At 33.8% G+C, this 24,625-nt stretch overlaps 1 protein-coding gene across 3 annotated transcripts in view; it reads right to left on the bottom strand.

Moving 5' to 3' along the window:
- LOC109121036 (homeobox-leucine zipper protein HDG11-like) overlaps positions 1-22,276 on the bottom strand; it is a 30,580-nt gene extending 8,304 nt beyond the window's left edge. For 2 of the 3 annotated variants that reach the window (XM_069288956.1, XM_019215467.3), the window contains exons 1-7: positions 22,112-22,276; positions 12,521-12,586; positions 10,922-11,040; positions 9,846-9,963; positions 1,075-1,542; positions 430-522; positions 116-325 (exon numbers count right to left, since the gene is read on the bottom strand). In XM_069288956.1, the coding sequence (XP_069145057.1) occupies positions 116-325; positions 430-522; positions 1,075-1,542; positions 9,846-9,963; positions 10,922-11,025 (993 nt within the window). In that variant the 5' untranslated portion in view covers positions 11,026-11,040; positions 12,521-12,586; positions 22,112-22,276. The remainder of the gene's footprint in view (positions 1-115; positions 326-429; positions 523-1,074; positions 1,543-9,845; positions 9,964-10,921; positions 11,041-12,520; positions 12,587-22,111) is intronic. The other variant, XM_069288955.1, reaches the window with a different exon arrangement.
- Between the last annotated feature and the right edge of the window lie 2,349 nt (positions 22,277-24,625).

Below are 24,625 nucleotides of genomic sequence, written 5' to 3'. Positions count from 1 at the left end.
AAATACATATAATAGACCTTAGTAATTTGGATCTCATGTATAAAGGGAGCTTAAGGCACATAGTTTTCCTTTTATATAAATAGTGATATTATTAGAGAGATGAAATGATTCATACCTTACTTTGGCCATTACCTATATCTTGAATAGCACAACCAGAAGGAAACTTCCAAGAATAAGAATGTACACCACTTTGAATCTCATTGAATGGATCATAAGAAACATCCATCATAATCCATGTTCTTGGATCAAATTGTCTACAACTACGTATGAAGAAAAAATCTCGAGCTTCCACTAGAGGAGATAAAATATGCAACTTTTCATACATCTGTATTCAAGAACCAAGAAAAAATTAGATCAATTTTATGAAATAAGTATAGTATTTATTTAATCTCTATGGAAGAAGATCTAAAAGATGTATCAGTATCTTACTAATTGTATAGAACCTCCCCAAGTCCCCGAATCAAGAACTTCAACAGTCCTAGCTTTTGTGACTATAGTAGGAAACAACTCCATCCATTTGACCTACATATACAAATTAATAATTTTTAAGTATATGATTAATTATGAGACAATGAAAATAGCAACTATTTCTCAAAATAAGTACTCATTTGTCCATGTCTGTCACTCCATCTAAACTCATCCTAATCAATCTAGTGTGGGATAAAATTTAAATTAAAATCGTATCAGCCTATTGAAAAATAACCAATTTATAGAATTCATGACAATGTGTTAGATTTCAAATAAAAAAATGAATATATATTTGATCTTTCACATGCTCGAGTTCGAAATTCATGATACTAACATATTGGTATGATTCCATATCAAAAGTAGTAAGTTTTCAACGAAATCTCAAACACTAGCTACTTTTCGAAAATCAATCCAAAATTAAGTGACTAGCACACGCACAATATATATATATATATATATATATATATATATATATATATATATATATATATATATATATCAAACCAAGCCTTAAATCCTAAATCCTAGTACTGAGACATTCTGAAGCCATACATCATTCTAGGGCCAAAGCATGTAATAACACATGTTAGAGTTCAAGAAACTTACTGGATCAAGAAAATTATGGATCAACTCACTTGCAGTCATCGACACAACTTCACAATCCTTTGATGATTCAATTCGATTAGCCGATGATTGGTAATAAGGTCGATTTGGATTTGGAAATATTCTTTCATAACTCTCACGATGAATAGAACACCTCCCTTCACTTGATGAATCTACCCAAATTGGATCATTTATTTTCCAAAGTTCAACCATTTCATTCATAGAAGCCACAACAATCTCAAACATTTTTGTTTTTTGCCTATCATGAAGTTCGTAATGTTCTTGTCGTGATGGAGACATTATTGAAATATTATTAGTATTTACTGAATGTGCTTGAACATTATTATTAGTATTATACTCTTGACCAAAAGAAGGAGGATATACAAGATTTGATTTTGATGGCGCCAAATTTGAAACTGTCACAGAAGGCCTTTCAGGAACACTTGAGATGTGTTTTGATACTCTTTCACACTGCAAAAAAAAAAGTTAATTTACTTATAATAACATGTATTTATTTATAATAAACATGATTTGAGAACCTAAAAGGATAAGAGTACATAATTAAGTTTTTATAAATATATAAATTAAATTCTTTTCATTCAACTTGATCTCTCTTGTCAAGGGCGGGTGCAACTCGCAACTCATAAGCACGGGGCAGAAATGGATTCAAGATCTAAACTTGATGGGTTAAGACTTTTTAGGTACTTAACACTTTTTGTGTGTAGGGGGGGGGTTCACCTAGTTTTCAGTACCCACATTAGGACATCCACAAATTCGGATTAAACATCATGTAAGAGGTAGATGTTACAAGCCTTTTTAGTTTGCATCTAAAGCTTAATTCATTGTATTTATAAAAATTATGGATCAGATACGACATTTAAAAAAAACTAGTGACTTTTTTCATGTATCTATGCTTTGTGTAAAAATTATGGGATTCAAATTAACTCGGTGCCTATTATTTGCATCCACCTCAATAGATATCTTAAAGGTGGAACATAGACATATATGTGTAAAAATAGACTAAAACGTCAAAAGAAATATAGGGCATCCACGTGCTTTTTAAGCAAGCTCAGTTCTCTTATCCATTGGTCCAATGTACTGTCCATAAATCTAACCCCCTTCATTTCAAAATTCAAAGTACAACGTTGAGATGATGCTAAATGCCTCAAATCCCGGATTGATCAATCGAGTTCAAACCACGAATTTGCCTCGTCTTTTTTATATACAAGTAATTCTTTTTTAGATGAATAAATAAATTAATAGCAAAAATAAATAAAATAAAATAAATAGTATAAGTACAAGGATTACTTGTTCCCTCAACCTTTGATTTTCTATTTTCAATATACAGGTCCTTTCCTTTTTTAATGGGTGGTCCATCACACTTTGGGCACATTGTTTTCTTCATTGCCTCTTTCATTGTGTTATTCTCACAAAGAAATCTTTCATTTTCTTTTCTAAGAGAATTGTTAATAGATCTCTCATTTTGAGTCTGATGATATATTTATAACAAAAAAGAATCACATAAAAATAAGATATTATGAGTTAATCAAATGTAGAAATGTTAGAAATATGCATAAGAACTGCATCAGTCCAAATTGTCTGTATTGTAGGGTAGATATTTACTGTTTAGTAGTTAAATTCTATCTTATCCTTATCCTTATCCTTAATTTTTTAATCTTATCCTTAGGAGTTGGTTTACTTGTAAACTCCTATAAATATCTGTGTTATAATGAAGTAAGTAGTTTTTCTTTTCATAAATTTTTCTTTGTTCATTTATCAAACTAACGTTCCTACTTGTTCAATAACAAAAGAAGATAAGATTGTTATGTTTTTCCTTCTCTAAAACTAACAATTGGTATCAGAGCATTTATTTCTTGAGGGATCCTTGGGTGTTTTGATTGTAATCAACTAGACAAGTTTATCAATCATGGAAGCAGAATCAAGTTTTTCTGTAATGGCACCACCTGTCTTTAATGGTGATAACTATCAGACTTGGGCGGTAAGGACAAAAACATATTTAGATGCCATGGATATGGGGGAGACAGTCGAAAAGGATTATGAAGTTCCTCTGTTGCCTAACAATCCTACTATGGCCCAGATCAAAAACCATAAAGACAGGAAAAGCAAAAAAGCAAAGGTAAAGGCCTGTTTATTTTCAGTAGTATCTTCTTCAATCCTCACTCGAATTATGTCTCTAAAGTCATCAAAGGCCATCTGGAATTATCTCAAGGAAGAATACGAAGCGGATGAAAGGATCAGAGGTATGCAAGTGTTAAATCTTATAAGAGATTTCGAGATGCAGAAGATGAAAGAAACTGAAACCATCAAAGATTACTCTGAAAGGCTGTTGAACATAGCAAACAGGGTAAGATTGCTTGGTTCCGTGTTTAATGATTGACATATTGTTGAAAAGATTTTGGTAACTGTGCGAGAAAGATTTAAAGCAACCATAACTACTTTGGAAAAAACAAAGGATCTGTCCAAGATCACCTTCGCAGAGTTATTGAATGCTTTGCAGGCACAAGAACAACGAAGGGTCATGAGAGAAGAAGGAAATATAGAGGGAGCATTGTTTGCCAAGCCTCAAGATGGAGGCAAAAACAAAAAGAACAAGAACAAGAAGAATAGTGAAGGCATTTCAACAAATACTACCAAAGGAAAAACTGGACACTCAAAGAAAAGTTATCCTCCTTGTAAGCATTGTAACAAGAAAGGTCATCCACCATATAAATGTTGGAGAAGGCCTGATGCTAAATGTAGTAAATGCAATCAACTTGGGCATGAAGCTGTAATTGCAAGAACAATAGTCAGCAACAAGAAGCAAAGGCTAAAATTATTGAGGGCGAGGAAGAAGATCAACTCTTTGTTGCTACATGTTTTTCAAGTAGATCATCTAGTGAGTGTTGGCTGATGATACTGGATGCACTAATAATATGACAAATGACATGTCTCTCTTCAAGGAATTGAAGCCCACGACCATTACTAAAGTCAGAATAGGTAATGGCGACCATCTTCCTGTAAGAGGGAAAGGAACCATTGCTATTCCAAGTAATTCAGGTACTAAAACAATTTTTGATATGCTTTATGTACTTGACATAGATCAAAACTTGCTTAGTGTTGGTCAATTGATGGAAAAAGGCTACAAGTTAAATTTTGAAGATAATCATTGCTTGATCAAGGATGCTTGAGATCAAGAGAAATGTTTAAAGTAAGAATGAGAGGCAAAAGTTTCTCATTAGATCCATTTGAGGAGAAGCATGTTGTTTTTTCGGCAAAAGAAAGTGTTGCAGAAGTATGGCACAAGAGACTCGGACACTATCACTACGAATGGTTGGTTAAAATGCAAAAAATGAAAATATTTAAGGACTTGCCTGTTTTAGAAGTACATTCTTCAAATTGTCTTGTGTGTCAATATGGAAAACAAAACAGACTTCCATTTTCAAAGACAACTTGGAGAGACTCGAACAAATTGCAACTAATTCATACTGTTATAGCAGGACCACAAAGGACTCCTTCACTAAAAGGAAGTCTACTATATCATTTTTGTAGATGATCTAACCCGCATGTGTTCGATTTATTTTCTCAAACATAAGTCAAAGGCTTCTAATGATTTTCGGAAATTCAAACCAAAAGTAGAAAATGAAGCCAACTGTAAAATTCAGTTCGTAAGAACAGATAATGGAAAGGAATTCACTTCTTACCAGTTCGACATATTATGTGAGGAAGCAGGGATTCATTATCAACTTACTACTCCCTATACTCCACAACAAAATGGAGTAAGCGAGAGAAGAAACAGATACATTATGGAGATGACCAGATGCATGTGGCACGAGAAGAACTTACCAAAGAAATTTGGGGCAGAGGCAGCAAATACATCAGTTCATCTTCAAAATAGGCTTCCCACAAAGGCAGTGAAAGACCGAACTCCATTTGAAGCTTGGTATGGATTTAAACCAACAAATTTTTTTAAAGTGTTTGGTTGTCACTATTTTCCTACATTTCTCAGGTTAAACGAGATAAACTAGATAAAAAATCTGTCCCAGACATTTTTATTGGATATAGTTCAGTTTCAAAGGCATATAAAGTCTTCCAACCACAAACTGAAAATATAATCTTTAGTAGAGATGTGAATTTTATAGAAAATGAAGAGTGGTGTTGGGAAGACTCGAAGAAATTTGTCGTTAACACTTCTGACAAAGCAAAAAGGTCTCCTACCCAGTTTTTTGAGGATAAAATATCACTCTCACGGCAGGATGAAATGGTGGATCATTTACCAGTCAAAGGTACTCGACAACTCTGTGATATATATCAGAGATGCAATGTAGCAATATGTGAACCTGTTGGGTACAATGAAGCCAAAAATGATGGAAAATGGGTTGCTACAATGAAAGAAGAGTTATTTATGATTGAGAAAAACATGACATAGGAGCTTGTTGATCAACCTGAAGACAGAAAGATAATTAGGTTGAAATAGGTCTTTAGAACCAAGCTAAATGTCGATGGTTCAGTGAATAAGCATAAAGCAAGACTTGCTGTTAAGGGGCATGCTCAAATTTTTGGTGTGGATTATTTTGATACATTTGCACCAGTAGCTAGGCTTGACATGATCAGGTTACTTCTTGCTCTTGCTGCACAGTTGGGTTGGAAAGTGTATCAGATGGATGTCAAATTAGCATTCCTTAATGGCTTTCTACAGGAAGAAATTTAAGTGAGCAACCTGAAGGCTTTGTGAAGAAAGGAAATAAGGAAAAAATTTATAGGTTAAGAAAGACATTTTATGGAATTAAACAGGCACCAAGGTCCTGGTATGGTCAAATAGATGGCCATTTACTTGGCTTAGGCTTTGAAAAGAGTCTATCAGAATCTACTCTTTATGTTAAACATCATGGCATTGATATTCTTGTTTTGTCTATATATGTAGATGATGTACTAATTACAGGAAGTAATACAAGGTATATCGAGGATTTCAAGCAAGAAATGATGCAAGCCTTTGAGATGACTAATCTTGGTCTAATGTCTTATTTTCTTGGTATGGAAATCAAGCAGGGTCAAGATGAAGTTTTTATTTGCCATAAGAAATATGCTAAGGAAATTCTCAAGAAATTCAATATGGAAGATTCCAAGGAGATGAATACTCCTATGAACCAAAAAGAGAAACTAATAAAGAATGACAGAGCAGAAAAAGTGGAGCAAACATACTTAAGAGGCTTAGTCGGTTATTTGATGTATCTCACACCTACAAGACCTGATATTTTGTATGTTGTAAGCATTCTATTGAGGTTCATGCATTGTGCTAGTGAGATGCATCTAAAAGTAGCAAAACGAGTTATTAGATACATCAAAGGAACCATCAATTATGGTGTTAAGTTTCAGAAAAAAATAGATCTGAAACTACTTGGGTATTCTGATAGTGATTGTGCTGGATCTGTAGATGACATGAAGAGCACATCTGGATATTGTTTCAGTCTTGGCTCAGGAATGTTTTCGTGGTTCTCAAAAAAGAAGGACATTGTGGCTCAATCCACTGTAGAGGCGGAATTTGTGGCTGCAACAGCAGCAGTAAATCAAGCATTCTGGTTGAGGAAAATTTTTGGTCATTTGCACATGAATCAGACAAAGGGAACTGAAGTGTTTGTGGACAATCAATATGCAATAGCAATTTCTCATAATCCTGTATTTCATGGGAAAACAAAACACTTCAACGTCAAGCTTTTCTTCTTGAGGGAAGTGCAAAATAATGGTGATGTGACTCTCCTCTATTGCAAAACTGAAGAGGAGCTGGCTGATATCTTCACCAAACCATTATCAGGCAACAAATTTCAACTTCTCAGGCAAAAACTTAGAGTTTCCAGCTCTTAAAGCAAGGAGGAGTGTTAGAAATATGCATAAGAATTGTCAGTCCAAATTGTCTGTATTGTGGGGTAGTTATTAACTAGGGTAGTTATTTACTGTTTAGTAGTTAAATTCGATCTTATCTATATCCTTATCCTTATCCTTAGTTTATTAATCTTATCCTTAGGAGTTGGTTTACTTGTAAACTCCTATAAATATATGTGTTATAATGAAGTAAGTAGTTTTGCTTTTCATAAATTTTCTTTGTTCGTTTATCAAACTAATGTTTCTACTTGTTCAATAACAAAAGAAGATAAGATTGTTATGTTTTTCCTTCTTTAAAAACTAACAAGAAAGACAAAGAAATATAAGTAGTTTTTGGACAAATAGCATTTTCCACCTCTAAAATATAGGTATATTATTTTGATCCTTGTAATATTTGACGAATCGTATTTAATTTTTAAGTAATCAAAATGTGTGTTTCTAGAACTTTTATGCATGGAGTATGTTGTGTAAACTACTTTTAAAATTATAATACAATCAAACATTGAACAACAATACAAATTTAACATAACACAGATAATTAAGTAATTGTACAACTAATCATTATGTTAAATTTGTGAACGTTCACAAACAAATGAATCAAAAGTGCACATTCCAATTAAATGTAGGTTTAGGTACTGAGCAAGACATTACTATTATCAAAATGAGAACTTTATAATAATTGAAGGACCAAATTAAGCCTTTTTTTTTACAAAAAATCTGTGAACATTATTTTCTCCTCCCACCTTTGCTTAAAATTTTAAATTCCAGCTCTAATTTTGAACAACACACTTTCTTCCTCATGAATACATATTTTGAAGAGTGTTTACATAGGTGAAAAAATTAGTCTATGAAAATTTAATTTATCCTATTTGAACGTGTTTTGCTAGGCATATTTCATGCAGGTAATTTGGGCAGAAGTCAAGGTATAAAATGACTAAAATTCGGTTGATATAAACTAAATACTTAGCTCAAAATAATTCATAAATGAATTTGTTAAAACGTATATAGTCAACAATAACATGCCTAGTTTAAATCAACAAAAGTGGGGCCTGAGAGGATAAAGTGTACACATATCCTACAACTACCACAGAGGTACAAAAGTCATTTCCGATAGACCCCCGTCTCAAGAAAAATATAGACCAACACATTATAGAGAAAGAAATACAAAATAGAGAAAGTCATGTCAATTTTGTAGATAACCTATCAAATCATTCTAAACAATAGCCATAATAAGAAAAAACAATAATAGAAGCATAAAATTACATAACTAATAAACATACTAATAGTATGACTATTAGTGTAGAATAATAAGTGAGACAACTCAACAATCTAATTAACCTCCTACCCTAATATGTGTCCTTCATAAACTCCTGTCAAAGGCCTCAACTTTATTACACATATAACACCCAAAATTGCAATGCTCTATGAGTGCTCCAACTTCCCCAGTACAATGTCCTTGTCCTTCTCTTTGTTCAAGAGTTAGTGGAAGTAAGATTGCACCTCCATATGATGAGTGTCTACTCAATGAAGACATCTCCAACTCGACACTCATTGTCACATTCGTATCTCAAGGTAAGGCCTAGATCCAGAACTTACAAACCTTGAACTCACCAAAAATTGTTAATTTTACTAAGTTATTTCACAATCAGTGCAGATTGAACCGCAAGGAGTTGATACAACTGCAATAAACCCATAAAACTACCAAGTAAGATACTCATTTTTAATCTAATAATCCTTGTGATTTTTTTTGTTCCTGGTTGTTTCTTTTTGTTAGCTAAGACATCATAAATGTTGTTCTATAGTGACTGCTCCTTTTTGTGCTTCTAATTTGTGATTGGAATATACTAAGATGCCGCCTACTTATTCCTATTCCTCACACATCCCAAGTACTTCAACTTATACCTATCCACATACTAGCCTAAGATCCTACCCATCTGGTCTCCTAGATAAAAGTTATCCTTCTCTTCTTGAGAATCCTCAATAACTATGAAATTCCTAATCAAAGACCATATTCTTAGCCTGCACATGATAAATTTAGTTGCAACAAAAATTACTTTGTATGGTAATTTCAAAAATAACGTGAAAAAACTTTAATAAAAAATGGTTAGAGTTGGAAAATTCGATTGTGGTCTATTTTAAGCCTAACACAACTAATTTATTAATTGGCTTATTTGTTTATACAAATTATTTTGACTAGCTTAGACTTGGTTCAATCCATCCATTTACTATGGCAAGAATTCCTTCATTCATCAAATAATATAGAAAACAAAAATCATTAGTTCTTAGTTGCAACACCAAATTTTTTTTGACTTAAAATTCTCAAAATCCTTGGCAAGTTATGGAACTTGCTAGAGAGTTTATGTACTTTGAATAATTTAACATGATTCTATTATTTGTTTTATTGAGCAACAACTCACCAAATTGGAAGCCGGATGATAAAAATAACTTTAATGAAATGAAGCTTTTAGGGAAATTCATATAATAGTGAGGCAAAGAACATACTTCCAAATATATTGATCAATTCAACAAGGCAAAAACAAATGACTTAGGAAAACTATATTGAAATTGAAAAGTTCAATCGTAGATAATTGAATTGATTGTACAAGGAGAAAAAATAAAATGAAAGTGGAAGTAAATAACCTAATTAATAAGACAAAGAAATTGTTGTATTTATTAACACATTCTAACAACTTAACCCAATTTAGAGAAATAATTTAACAAGAGATTCACTGGACTTGTCATACATCGATTTTACCTATATAATCACTTTTACTAGATTTTTAAAAAAATTAATTCAAGAAATACTAATTTGTTGTTTTGCGTAAATAATAATAACAACATACCTTCAATTAAGTATAATTCAATTTATAGAAAAGGAACTAAATAATTAGAATTACCTTTATTTGTGTCCTTTTGTTTTGAAACCACATACTGACCTGCTTTGGTTCAAGCTCTGCTTCCCTAGCCAATTGATTTTGTTGATTTTCATTTAGAAGCGGACAGTTCTCAAAGAATCTTCATTGAAAATTCAGGAAAAAAACTTCATTGATCATTTTTAAAAAATTAAACCAAAAAATGAAAAAGTAAAAAAAAATGTCATAAGGGTCTCAAGTTTGAGCATTGGAACTAAAGCCTCCTTATTAAGAAATTGTTTACTCTAAAACAAGACTTAATTCCCCACTTGAATTTTGATTAGTCGAGCCTAGATCAAGTACCAGATACTCCCCAAAGATTGAGGAGCAGTAAGTACTCTTAATACTTAACTAGAGGCCTCGTTTGAGTCCTGGGATTGTCACATTTCGTAGGGAGTAATTTATCCCTCAAAGTGAGGCTTTCTAATGTGAATCTGAACTAACCTTCCTAAACTGGGAATTCTGAATGCAAATCTATCTAGTCGAACTATAGTGAATTTTTTTATGCAATCTGGATTAGTTGGGCCCTTAAAAGAGTTTTTTAGATGCAGATCTATATCTATTGAGCCTCAAAACGGGTATCAAACATCATGAGAACGAGATTGTTTGTTTTTCTAGTGCAAAAATGAGAAAGAAATTGAAGTGAAATAAACTCATCTACTTGTACTAAAGTTATTAATGAATAATCAAGGACAAACCGATCATTGATAAAGTTGTATATAAACAGTAGATTAACCATCCGAATAAACTATTTCAAAACCATTTTAGCAGCTCAATTAAAAAAATTATAAGCGAAATCAAAAGTACATATCTTCTATTAAATTTGAATGGCCATATAGAGAGAGCAAGAGAAAAAAGCAACACCAGAAAAACAATTAAAATTAAATATGAACCAATACACCAAAAACACATACAAAAAAATAAATTATTCTATCGCTGATGATTTTTATATTTATCACTCATGCATTTTAAGAAAATAAGATCATCTCTTTAAACAAAAAATAATAATTTTTTTTGAATATATATGAAGGATAAAGTTCTTTGAAAAAAATTTATCTTACGCTTCAAGTATTTGGATTTGTTCCATGCTATGTCTGTTATGCCTTTTTGATCCTCTTTGGGAATTTGATGATTCATCATTAGGCTCTTCCCCGGAATCTTTCATTTTTTTTGCTAATTTCTGTTTGATAAAACAAATTTACAAAAGAAACACAAAAAATCAAGTGTTAATCTATTTGATTTATTGTGTAGATAATCAATTTCTATAAGAAATAGCTAAAATAGAACAAAGAGAAGAGAAATATATAAGAGAGAATTTTTTACATACCTTTTGCTTGATGAATAAAGATAGAGAAAAGAAATATAAGTGCTCTATTTATATAGTAGAAAATAAGTTGATTGTACATGTGAAGACACATAGAATCTGATATCACAAAAAAATAAGGGAAAAATTTAAAGAATATAAAGTGTGAAGAAAAGATAAGAATTGTGTTGTGTTTTCTTTTTTTATGAAAAAAGATTTGGTTTGAGATTAGTACATATGTTTTGTTATTTATACATGGGAAATGACAAAAATACCCCCCGAACTATCGTAAATGGTATGCAGATACCCTCTGTCATCCTTTTGGACATTGGTGCTCCTGTCGTCCAAACACTAGACCATATATATCTTTTATACTAACGGGCATAAACGTGTCATAATCTTCTCCCCCGACCCGATATTTATAATTAAATATCATATCGATGGATAAGATTGTGTCACGTGTTCTTATTTAGTTTTCCGTTAGAGTGAAGGGTATATATGATATAGTTTTTGGACAGTATGGCAACAATGACCTAAAATATGACGCAGGGTATATGCATACAATTTATGTCAGTTCAGGGGTATATTTATCTTTTTTCCCTTTATATATTATCTATTTAAATTGCATCATAAGCGAGATTTCATAAAAGACATATTTATAACTTTCTTTCCATCAAAATCTCATAATTATTTTTTCTAACAGTAATATCACAATTTTTTATACTAAATTTTAATATTTAATCTAATAAGTATCAAACTCGATTAAAAGAGGATAAACTTGACTCGACCCCAGAATAATTAGGGCAAAAGGGCATAATACACCTATCAATTTTGCAATTTATAGTAAAAAGACCGGACATTACAAAAGGAGCTCACATATACTCCTACTATTACACAAATGACTCAAATAAACCATCTTCGTCTAATAGAAATGAAAAGGTTAATTTAATTAATTACATTTTTAAAATTTTTATCAAAAAAAATAAAATCTATGTAGGTACATTTGATATTTTCGCAAAATTAAGTTGTATATTTGATATTTCTCGCGCATGAGTTCTTTTTTTTTTTTTGCCTTCTTGCATGACCCAAAATTGGATGTGATGACACTCGTCTATTTCCACCAAAAAAAGTCAGCCTCAAACCCAACAACACAAATAAAAGCGGAAAGTAGAACAAGAATAACATAAGAGCGAAAAACTTAGTCATTATAATATAAATCACAACTTGATTGTCATGTGTACAAGCCACTAATAATAATACACATGAAAGATAAGTGCAAGTATCAATGTATTTGTCTACAAATAAAGCAAAACATAAAATAAGAAACAAGAGGCCCATAGGGATGACAGACAACTACCTCTCAAATTCCTTCATAAGCTTTGGAAATAGAAGCAGAGCAATCACACGGACCTGAGCTCAGAACCTACAAGTATAGAAGTAAGGGGTGAGTATTAAGCAACACAATATTCAGCAAATAACATATTAAACAAAGAAAAACTGGGCTAGAATACGAATACTCATTTCATCTCAACTGAAGTGTCTAGACTACAAATTGCATTAAATCAGCTCAATATAACAATTTCACACAACACATTCATAAGGCTTGGCTAACACAGCCCAACAGTCATTGTTCAACAACTAACATTTATCAAGTATACCCAAGTTTTATCAAACTAATTTTATATTATATGTTTTCATTAAAAAATTTCATTGTTTACCTTCTTACTTCATTAAGTTTGTGTATATCCAACCTTCTCGAGCCTTTACTCATAGCAAACACCACTACAACAAAAATAATAATAAATATGCACATCAACAAAGAATGCTAAACTTGTTGAGACAACCTTGGGCGGAGTTAATTGAGCTCGCCAAATGGACGTGAGTTGAAGAGCCAATGTTTTTTTTGACTTTTTAAATTAATCCCTCTAAATTCTTGCATTTGTTCTTTTTCCTTTCGTTCATCCACATTTCTTTCTTAGTTTCATATTTTATTTTAAATAATTCAATCAACTTTATCATAATTGCATATCATTTCCATCATTCCCGGTCTCCCCTACGTATCATCATTATTGAATCTTCGTCCACTCTTTGCTATTTTACATTACTCGATAAGTTTCTTGAATCCATGTTCTTAGAGTTCTAGTTATCGTTCATGATTGGTTTGTTGTAATTGCATGATTGCATCAATTGCTCTATTAAATGTTTCTCTTAGATTGAACTCAATCCACTCCCGGAAGCACAATCCGCTAAACAAAAGAGGAGTGGTATTCTTTTGTAAGGCCATCCACTATCTTATTACTGCCACGAAGCATGTTCCAGCTTCTATTCTAGCTACTACTCTCACTAAGTTAGTAGACACACAACTTGATTCATACTCAGAAACATCCACAAGTGCCGATGGATGAAAAACTATTACAAGAAAGAAAGGAAATGTAGCTAATCCACAAGTCAATAATACAAAGATCGGAAAATGCAATAGTGTTGGTATGATGATGGCTGAAAAAAATAATACGCATACTCGCAGCTCCATATTTACTCAAAATGCAGTGCTAGTAACTCACAACACTATAGAAGAAGTGGAAAATATGGAGATAGTCACTCTTTAATGCTCACAGCATATGCAACAACTCAACATCCAGGTGAATACTAAGCGTACAAGACTTGACAAAGAAAAGAAAACAAAAGAGAAAAATCATAAACCAAAAAAAACTACCATCAAAAAAAAACCTCAAGAAAATCAAACAGGAGAAAGAAGTTGAATTACCCGAAGTTGATGACCAATGGCAAATCTTGAACACTGATCTAGCGAAGGTTAACATGGGGGAGATCTCAAAAGTCAATAGAAAAGGGAGAAAGTTTTCTGCCAAAGTTGTTCTACCGAGAGATTTGATTATTGGTAATGAACACATTAGTAAGGTGAACAAAAACTCAGTATATCCTCCTCACTTTGGACTAGATTCTAAATTAGTGGAGAAATATGCAGGCTGGAGACACAAAGAAAGAGGTCGAGAACATCAACTTATGGATGAACCTGATCCACCAAATGTCCAAGATCCAGGTGGAGGTGCTTTGCCAGTTAATACGAATCACAAGGCCACTGCAATATATTACGATAATGTTGATCAAGACCAGGTCATGACCATGGTTACTCTACCTAAGGGAGAAGATCGATCCAAATCAGATGATGAAAATCGGTGAACGACTAACATGCAAAACTACCAAATGCATTGACACTCACCGGGAAGTGATCCTTTTCAACAACCTTTCTCCAAGAGGCCTTAATGGACTGAATGGAGAGGAAGATAGTGGTTTCTACATTGAAGGAACTATCACTAACAAAGAAGGTCATCAAAAGTTCTCTTAAATGTACTCAATGATCAGTACACTTTCGTGGAATATAAGCGGAATTGCCTCCCAGGGTACTGCTGATAGACTCAAATACATCAAACAACAATACAATCTTCCTTTCATCTTCCTACAAGAGCCTATGGTAAGAGCAGGAAAGATTGAAAGATACAAAAGAAAGCTAGGCTTTCAATATTGTTTTTATAATTGATCCAATAAAATTTGAATTTTTTGGTCCTCTGATTTTGTGATTAACATCATTGATGACAAGGAACAGCAGATTCTTCTACACATTACTCAAGTCCAAGGCCCCTTGAATTTCTATATTTTGTAGTTTATGCCAAGTGCGAGGAAGCAGGCAGGACAAATCTGTGGGATGAAATTAGAGCTTCTTCCAACGTCGTCACTGGCCCTTGGGGGAAAGTAGGTGATTTTAAAGTTGCCTTAAACTCTCGTGAAAAAATTTGTGGAAGACCTTATAGAGTAGAGGAAGGATTTGATTTTACTTCTTGCCTTACTCTATCATGAGGCAAAAAGCTAAGGTAAAATGGTTGGAGGATGAAGATGCTAATACTGCATTCTTCCATAATATCATCAAAGATAGAAGAAGGAAACTTTCCATTCATAAAATCAAAGATATGGAAGGTAATTGGGTTGAAGGGAGCGATAATGTTGCAAATGCAGGTGTACATATTTTCCAAAAGCTTTTCAGTGCGGTAGAAATACTCGAGGATTCTCAAATCCTTAGTATAGTGCAAAAAGTAGTTACTGATGCTGACAACATACTTCTTACATCACTTCCTACCATACTCCATACAAGAAGTTAAAGATTGTGTTTTTTCTATTGATCCTAACAGTTCTCTGGGCCCTGATGGTTTGAGTGGAAAATTATATCAAAGTGCTTGGAATGTGATTGCTGAAGATATTCACAGGGCAGTTTTGGCTTTTTTCAAGGGGGATTCTATTCCTAAATTCATGTCTCATACTCGTCTTATCATGCTTCCTAAAGTTGACTCACCGTAACAACTTTCTGATAATCGGCCTATTAGTCTACGCAATGTATCTAGTAAGATAATTGCAAAGCTTATCAATGTCAGATTCAGCTCTATCTTGCCTAAAATAATCACCACTAATCAGAGTGGCTTTGTTAAGGGAAGATCCATTGCAGAGAATATCCTATTGACTCAAGAAATTATTGAAGATATCGGCAAACCAAGGAAAGGGAGCAATGTGGTTATCAAACTTGACATGGCCAAGGCTTATGATCATGTGGCTTGGCCTTTTATATGCTTCATGCTTAGACAGTTGGGTTTTTGTGAAAACTGGATTGATCTCATTTATAGATTTAGCTCCAACAATTGGTACTCCTTAATTATAAATGGTAGCAGACATGGCTTCTTCAAATCAGAACGGGGTCTGAGACAAGGAGATCCCCTTTCCCCCTCCCATTTCATAGTATCTGTCGAACTACTTTCTCAGATGCTCAACAATCTCAAGAATAATCCCAAATTTAGAGGCTTCTATATGAATCCCCAAGGCCCTCAAATTACTCATTTATCCTTCGCTGATGATACCATTATCGAATGTAGTAGTTTAAAACAATCTCTGAAGATAGTCCTTGATACCCTTGATATGTATGAGAATGTCTGGACTAAATAAAACCAAGAGTTGTTATACTATGGCTCCAAGAACTGCTCAAAGTACTATTTTTAGAGTTGGTAGAATTTTGGGCATGAGATTTAATAAGTTTCCTCTGAAATATCTTGGTTGTCTTATCTTCAAAGGTACCAAAAAGCTGGAAATATTTGCCGAGATGGTGACCAAAGTGATCAATAGAATTAAAGGGTGGCATTTGAAGTTCTTATCCTCGGGAGGGAGGGCTGTTTTAATTAAACATGTACTTATGACACTCAATATTCATACATTAGCAGCTGTACATCCTCCTAAAGGCAATTTGAAGGTTATTGAAATTTTCATGGCTAGATTCTTTTGGTCCGGACTTGACACTAAATCGAGAGAACATTGGGTTTCCTGGAAAAGCCTTTGTTTTCCAAATGAAGAAGGTGGCGTTGGTTTCAGAAGAATTCAAGACACTTGCAAGGCCTTCATAGCCAAACAATGGTGGAACTTCAGAACCAACAACTCACTATGGTCCAAGTTCATGAGTTTCAAGTATTGCGAAGGATCCAACCCTGTTCCCAGTCAATGGAATAAGGGTCAATCTCACAGTTGGAAGGCCATGAGTTCTATAAAAGATAAAATAGAGCAGAATATTTTGTGGAAAGTTGAGAAAGGTGAAGTTAGTTTCTGGTTTTATAAATGGTCACCTAATGGGCCTTTATACAAGTATCTAGATGAGAACTATATCATCAATGACATTATGCTCAAAGACGTCTTTCGGAATGGGCAATGGGGTTGGACTATTTTCCGAATCCAACCACCTACGGAAGTGAAAAGCAGTCTATTGTCCATTTCCTTTAGCTTCAGTCAGGAAAGGGATGACAGAGCTATTTGGACTATTACTAACAATGGAAAATTCTCGGTATTCAGTGCTTGGAGCTTACTCAGACAGAAAAGAGATCTAACCATTTTGACAAAAGACTCTGGCATAAGCTAATTCCTTTCAAGATGTCTTTCATGGACTGGAGAGTAATTCATGATAGAATTCCTACTGATGGAAAAACTATTAGATATGGCATTTAGGTTCCACTTACTTCTTGTTGTTGTACAGGTCCAAATATGACAGCGGAATTTGAATCTACTAATCATCTGTTTTACTCTGGCTAATTTGCTCAAGAGCTATGGAAATACTTTGCTGGAAGATTAGGCATACCTTACAGAAATACCAACCTGAGAGATCTCTTGATCAGCTGTTGGAATAAGTCAAGTCAAAACTCCATAGCAACTTTTATTCATAGAATCCTTCCCGCTATTATCATTTGGGAAATGTGGAGATCTAGATGCAGCTCAAAATATGATGCGGAAACTCCATCCATTCAAAGATCAAAAGCTCTTATCACTTTCAACATCACTCAATTAATCGGGCTACAATTCAAAAAGATCACTATGGGAAATAGTTGGGAAGATCTATGCAGATTATATGAAAAAACAATTGTAGAAACTCCTCTATTATGGTTACTTGGATCAAACCTCCTCTACTCTCTATTAAGCTTAATAGTGATGGATCATGTATCAATGGAAATTGTGGAGGAGGAGGAGTGATCAGGACTTGTGCGGGTGATCTAATCATGGCATATTCCATCCCTATGGGTAGATGTACAAGTAATAGTGTAGAGGCAGGTGCTTTGTTATTTGGTCTTAAGTGGTGCATTGATAATGGCTTCAACATGATCATTTGTGAAATTGACTCTCTGATAGTATATAAATCTGTAACTGGAAGTTGGACAACTCCGTGGAGGATTGAAGATACAACTGAAGGAATCAAAAAATTAGTTACTAACTATGACATCGTTATTCAACATTGCTTTAGAGAAGCTAACAAAGTTGCTAATAAATTAGCTACTATTAGTCACAATCAAAAAAACAATTGTGTGTAAAGTACTATTGCTGAGTTACCTAGGAAAGTTCAAGGATTGTTAAATATTGATAGATTGCAGCTACCTTCATTCAGAGTCAAGAAGAAGACACCAAGTATGCTCACTCATGAGCCTCCTCAGATGTTCAGCTATATTTGCCACTTCTAATTATATTTTTGCTTAGTAGACAGAAAGGCTTTTTAGCCAAGCTATGATTCCACATATTGTAGCAAAGGTCAGGCATAGCCCCCCTTTTGCAACTCTTCTTCTACGTGGCAATAAGAATATCTATTACATAAGATAAAAAAAAAGATGGGAATAAATATGAATTTTGGAGCATAAAGATGAAGACTTTGTTCAAGTCTCAAGAATAGTGGGATTTGGTGGAGAAGGACTATGCTGAGGAAGATGAAGCACAAAGATTGCACGAGAACGAAAAGGACTCCAAGTCTCTATTATTTTACATCCCAGCAAGTGATGCATGACTCAATTTTTTCCAGAATTGCTGTTGCAGAAACCTCAAAGCAGTAGTGAATTTGTTCACGGTTACTTATCTCGGGTGAGTGCAATTGTTAATCATATGAAGGCATACAGTGAAAAACTACTGATGAAAATGTAGTTTCTAAAGTTTTGGGAAGTCTTAGTAAAAGATTTGATCATTTCGTAGTTGCTATTGAGGAGCCCCGTGATTTATCTAGTTATGGTTTTGATGAATTGATGAGTTCGTTGCAAGCTCATGAGGATAGACTGAATGCTTCTCAAGAAAAGGGTGAAGAGAAGGCATTTCCTCTCAAAGTTTCTGATGTTAAAAGTTTTGCGTTAATAACCAAAGGCAATACGGAAGCTACTTTATGGCAATTGTGGAATGGTCACTTGAATGTAAGGGGTTATAATTATTAGGTCGTAGAAATATGGTTCTTGGTTTGCCTAGAATTGATGCTCTTGAATTTTGTGAAGGATGTGTGTATGGGAAACAAAATAGAAATTCATTTCCTGTAGGTAAGTCTTGGAGAGCATCTGTTTGTCTTGAATTGGTGCATGCTGATCTATGTGGTCCTATGAGTGTTGAGTCCTTAGGTGAAAGTCAATATTTTTTGCTTTTACGAATGTTATAGTCGAATTAGTTGGGTATATATCTTGAAATTCAAATAAAAAACATTTGAGAATTTCAAGAATGTAAGTCTCTTGTTGATAGACAAAGTGGTTGTAGAATTAAGACTCTTCGAACAGATAGGGGTGGTGAATTTATATCAAATGAATTCAACACCTATTGTGAGGAAAATGGTATTCATAGAGAGCTCACAACACCATATACTCCAAGAGCAGAATGGTGTTGCCGCACGCAAGAATTGAACGGTCGTTGAAATGGGTAGAAGCATGATGCAAGCTAGAGGTGTACCAAAATATTTGGGCTGAAGTTGTTGCTACTGCTGTCTACATGCTGAACATTTCACCCACCAAGACTGTTCATAATCAAATTCCATATGAAGCATGGAGAGATAACAAGCCTTGGGCACTTACGTGTCTTTGGATGTATTACTTATTCTTTGGTGAATTCCCAAGTTAGATATAAGTTTGATGAAATATCAATGAAATGTATCTTTGTTGGATATAGCACACAATTCAAAGCTTACAAGTTATATAATCCACTGAGTGGAAAATTGTGATCAGTAGAAATGTTATGTTTAATTAAGATGCTAGCTGGAACTTTGATTCTGAGAATGTTCAAATATTAAATTGCTGCCTACTGATGAAGCTTTTCAAGAAGAACCTGCAGCAGTTTCAGCAAAAACCTGCAGCAGTTTCTGTTCCAGGGAATGCATCCAGCTCTTCTCCAACAAGTAGCAGCCGTGATATTCATCAATCAAGGCTCCAGCAAGTGATCACAGCTTAACCCACCAAGGAAGTGGCAGCAGTTCTTCTTCAAGTGATTCTTCCAGTGAGACTCCACCAGCGAAATTGTTAAGGGGGATTTATGAAAATTGTTAATTTGCTTTGTATGTTACTGAACCAGTTGCTTCAAGGAAGCTATAGAAAGTCAAGCATGGAAAAATGCAATGAGATGCAAGCAATTGAGAAGAATCAAACATGGGAATTGATGAATCTACCAGAAGGAAAGGAACTCATTGGATTCAAATGGGTGTTCCAAATCAAGCGCCATCCAGATGGGAGCATACAGCGATACAAAGCAAGGCTTCTAGCTAAAGGATATGCACAACATCAAGGTATTGATTACGATGAGACGTTTTCACATGTCGCTCACTTTGAAACGGTGAGAATACTCTTATCTTTAGCTGCTAAACAGAGCTGGCCCGTTTATCACTTTGATGTTAAATCTGCATTCTTAAATGGGGATTTGGAAGAGGAAGTTTATGTTTCCCAACCTGAGGGTTTTGGTGTTAGTGGCAATGAGAGCAAAGTATACAAGCTCAAGAACGCTCTTTATATAGCTAAAACAAGCGCCACGGGGATGGTACAACAAATTGACTCGTACTTCCTGTGAGATAGATTTGAAAGGAGCGAAAATGAACCTACGTTGTATGTAAATAAACAAGGTACAAGTGATTTATCTCTATGTGGATGACATGATCTATATGGGGTCATGTAAAACTTTAGTTGCTGAATTTAAATCTTTCATGATGAAGGAGTTTGAAATGTCAGATTTAGGTGTTTTGCAATACTTTCTTGGTCTTCAAGTGAAATAGGTAGAAGATGGTATATTTTGTTTCACAAACGAAGTATGCAAAAAACCTCTTGTTCAAGTTTGGTATGCATAATTGTAAAGCGGCTGTCACACCCATGAATGCACATGAAAAATTTCAGCTGAAGATGGCAACAGATCTCGCTGATCCCAGTCACTACAGAAGCTTGATTGGAGGTTTGAACTACCTAACACATACTCGTCCTGATATTATGTTTTCTGTTAGTATGTTGACTAGGCATATACATGGTCCTACCAGCAACATCTTGGTGCTGTCAGAAGAGTTTTACGTTATGTTGCTGGGACAGTTGACTTCGGGACTTGGTACTCCAAAGATGCAGATTTCAGCTTGAGTGATAGTGATTGGGCAGGAAGTATAGATAACAGAAAGAGTACTTCTGGAAATGTGTTCAATTTAGGATCTGGGAGATCAAAGAAGCAGGATGTGGTTACATTATCATCATCAAAAGCAGAATATGTTGCTGTAACTTCAGCAGCTTGTCAAGCCTTATTTTTATGAAGAACGTTAGTTGATGTTTCTATCGGCAAGAGGGTGCGATAAAAATATTCCAGGATAACAAGGCAACAATTGCAATGACAAAGAACCCGGCTTTTTACAACAGAACAAAGCACATAGACATCCATTATCATTTCATTCCTAACCACACAACAAGAGGTGATATAGAGTTGAAGTTTTCCGGTACAAGGGATCAAATTGCAGATGTTCTCCAAGGCACTCCCACAAGCCAAGCATGATCAGTTCCGACAGAAACTTGGAGTTTGTAAGTTTTGAATCAAGGGGGAGTGTTAAATATTGATTCAACACCACATGCAAGTAGAAAACATTCGGTAACACATTTACTTTATAAATCATGTGAAAATCATGCAAGTTATAAAACATCAATTGTGGTAAGTTTACTACTCACAGTATTCGTGTTGAAATACCAAACTTATCCCTTCAAGTAATTTGTACAACTTTCATTCGATCAACCTATATTCATATCATATAAATCTCCTTGATAGAGCTATTTCATGAACTAATTTACAACACTCAATCCCTAAGGTTACAGTTCACCCTCATTCGTCAACTCATATTTATTCACTAGTGTATCAGTCGTTCAATTTCCACCAACAAAGAGGCATAATGTTATATTTCTGTTTGAAACTTTCTCTAACTAAATCACTGTTAAACAATCACAATATAACTCACTAGTGAGACTAAGAGTATCTAGGGTTAGTAGAATAAAAATCTTCCTTTGTTCATGGGTATTCTCATATTGAAATTCATATTCGAATTATCAATGTTACATTAACCCAACCCGTGATAATAAATATATAGGCATGTGAATGAACTGAAATAGAATACCTTGAATCCATATTTATAACTGCACAGGTTTCCGTGATGACTATCTTCATAGACAGAGAAGCAAGGAATACGTTTTTCTTTTTCTTTTTTCGTTCATTCACTGGAGAACAAAAATAGCTCCAACATTTTTCTATTTTATTTTTTTATTTACTGCGCGTAAATTGGGGGAGGAATGCTGCACAGATTTAGCAGTCATGAAACCCATTTTTAAAAGAGAAATTTTCACATATAGCAAATAAAAAATTTATATTTGTATGTTATAGCAAACTTTGCAAATTGCGTTCAATAGCAAACATAAAACTGTATAATTTGCTATACATATACAATTGTTTAATTCGCTGGCCTATTTCGCTGCAATTGTATATTTGTTTTGCATACAGTTGAATCGAATTAAAATCTATGTATATTGCATAATTATAAGTGTATAGCAAGAAGATATATGTTTTTCTCGCTTTATATAAAAACAGAAACACAATATATACACTTCTGTTGTATAAAGCTAGAGAAAATTGTATTTCACTGCAATTGTATAATTCGTTGGCCTTTTTCTCTACAATTTGAAGTAAAATGTTTGTAAATTGTATAATTAAGTATATAACACGAAGATATACATTTTTGCATGTGTATATACAATTTTCTCTTGCTTTCTACAAAACAGAAACAGAATTATACACTTCTGTGTATAAAGCGAGAGAGGTGAGCGAGAATGGAGAGTGGCGAGCGAGATTTTTGGGAGAGAGACGCTGGCAAATTTTAGCTAATGTTTGCTATGGAACACAATTAAATAAAACCCTAGCTATTCCATTTAATTTAGGTTATTAGTTTGCTATTATATACAATTTTCCCTTTTTAAAAGAATATATTTGCACGTGAGATGGGGCTAAAGCCCATTCCCTTACCTTTTTGGTTTTGAACTAATGCTAATGACTAAATTGCCCTAATCTAATAATAGGGTTATATTATGGGAAAATTGTACATAATGACAAACTAATAAATCAAATTAAATATTATAACCACACTTTGATTTAATTGTGTTATTTAGCAAATTGTTTGTCAGTCACCTCTCTTCCTCAAACTCTCGCTCGCCACTCTCCCTTTCTCGCTCCATCTCATATAGCAAACTGTTTGTTAGTCACCTCTCTCCCTCAAACTCTCACTCGCCACTCTCCCTTTCTCACTTCATCTCACTTTTATACAAACACAAATGTATAAAATGTGTTTGTGTTTGTATAAAGCGAAAAAAATTGTATATATACATATATTTAGTTCTACTCTCCCAGATCTCGCTCCTCACCCTCACCTCTATCGCTTATACAAACAGAAACGAAATGTATAAAGTGTTTCTGTTTATATAAAGCGATAGAAAATTATATATACATCTGCAAATACATATATCTTCATTCGGTACACTTATAATTATATAATACACATATTCTCCTGCCCAATTTTTTTTCTTTCTTTCTTTCTCGTTTTATACATACACAAATAAAACAATTGATTTGTATACAACTACTTTCTTTTGTATATGTATAGCGAATTATACAATTGATTTCTTTGTATATGTATAGCAAGTTATACATATTTATGTTTTGCTACGAAACGCAATTATTCAAATTTTTCTATAACATACAAATACAAATTTTTTGTTTGCTATATGTAAATGGTTATCTTATATTATAGGGTAGTACAGGGTATTACATGTAGAGTTGTTTTGAAATTGTGTTAAGAGTGCCAATTCTAATGGTACTTGTGAACGTGAAAATGGATCATGGGCAACTTTTTGCGAATTAACCGTTTTGTTTGAACCTATGTTGTGACCACCTTGTGAGTTGTGTGATTCATTTTTCCCAACATGTGCCTGCACTTTTTGTTGTTAAAGAAAATAAACCTTCAATCTGAACCACTTTGAATTCTTAAACCTCTTTTTTTATTCAAAATATTCTTAAAGCTTTAAGGTGTAATTGTTACCAACTAAGGCCAAAGTGAATGTATAGATGAAGTTCGCATGGTTGATATATACCATGTTAGTGGAATATGATAAACAATTGTGGCAAAGGCCATCTATAACTGAATATTTCAACACTTCAGATTCATTGCTTCCTTTCAGATGTTAGATTAGAAGTGAAAGCATTTGGTCTAATCAAGATACAAGAGTTTTGATAGTTTAATAGTTATTAAAACCCAAGACGAACAATTGATATGCCGGACTAGAGAAAATGAGAGAGGCAAGGCAAAAATTTTAAATCACGATGAATCTCAACTACTTTTTTCCTGTCATACTTTTAATAGTCTTTCTCCACCACAAGAATATGTTGAGCTTGTACAAAACATAATTAAATATTCAGGTGGACTATCATGACCTATTATTACATGGGGGTCACATTTACAAGGGAGATCCATATAAGAATGGAGATACGAGTTCAACAACTAAGCGAAATTCCTCATTATGATATTCAAAAGATTCTCAATATATTCTTTGATGGACTTGATTGTGATGCTCAGAGTATTTTCCTT

The sequence above is a fragment of the Solanum lycopersicum genome, chromosome 9 (assembly GCF_036512215.1).
Source record: "Solanum lycopersicum chromosome 9, SLM_r2.1".
NCBI lineage: Eukaryota > Viridiplantae > Streptophyta > Magnoliopsida > Solanales > Solanaceae > Solanum > Solanum lycopersicum.
Note: the sequence above shows the minus strand (reverse complement) of the source record. Positions and strands in the feature narration are given on the sequence as shown.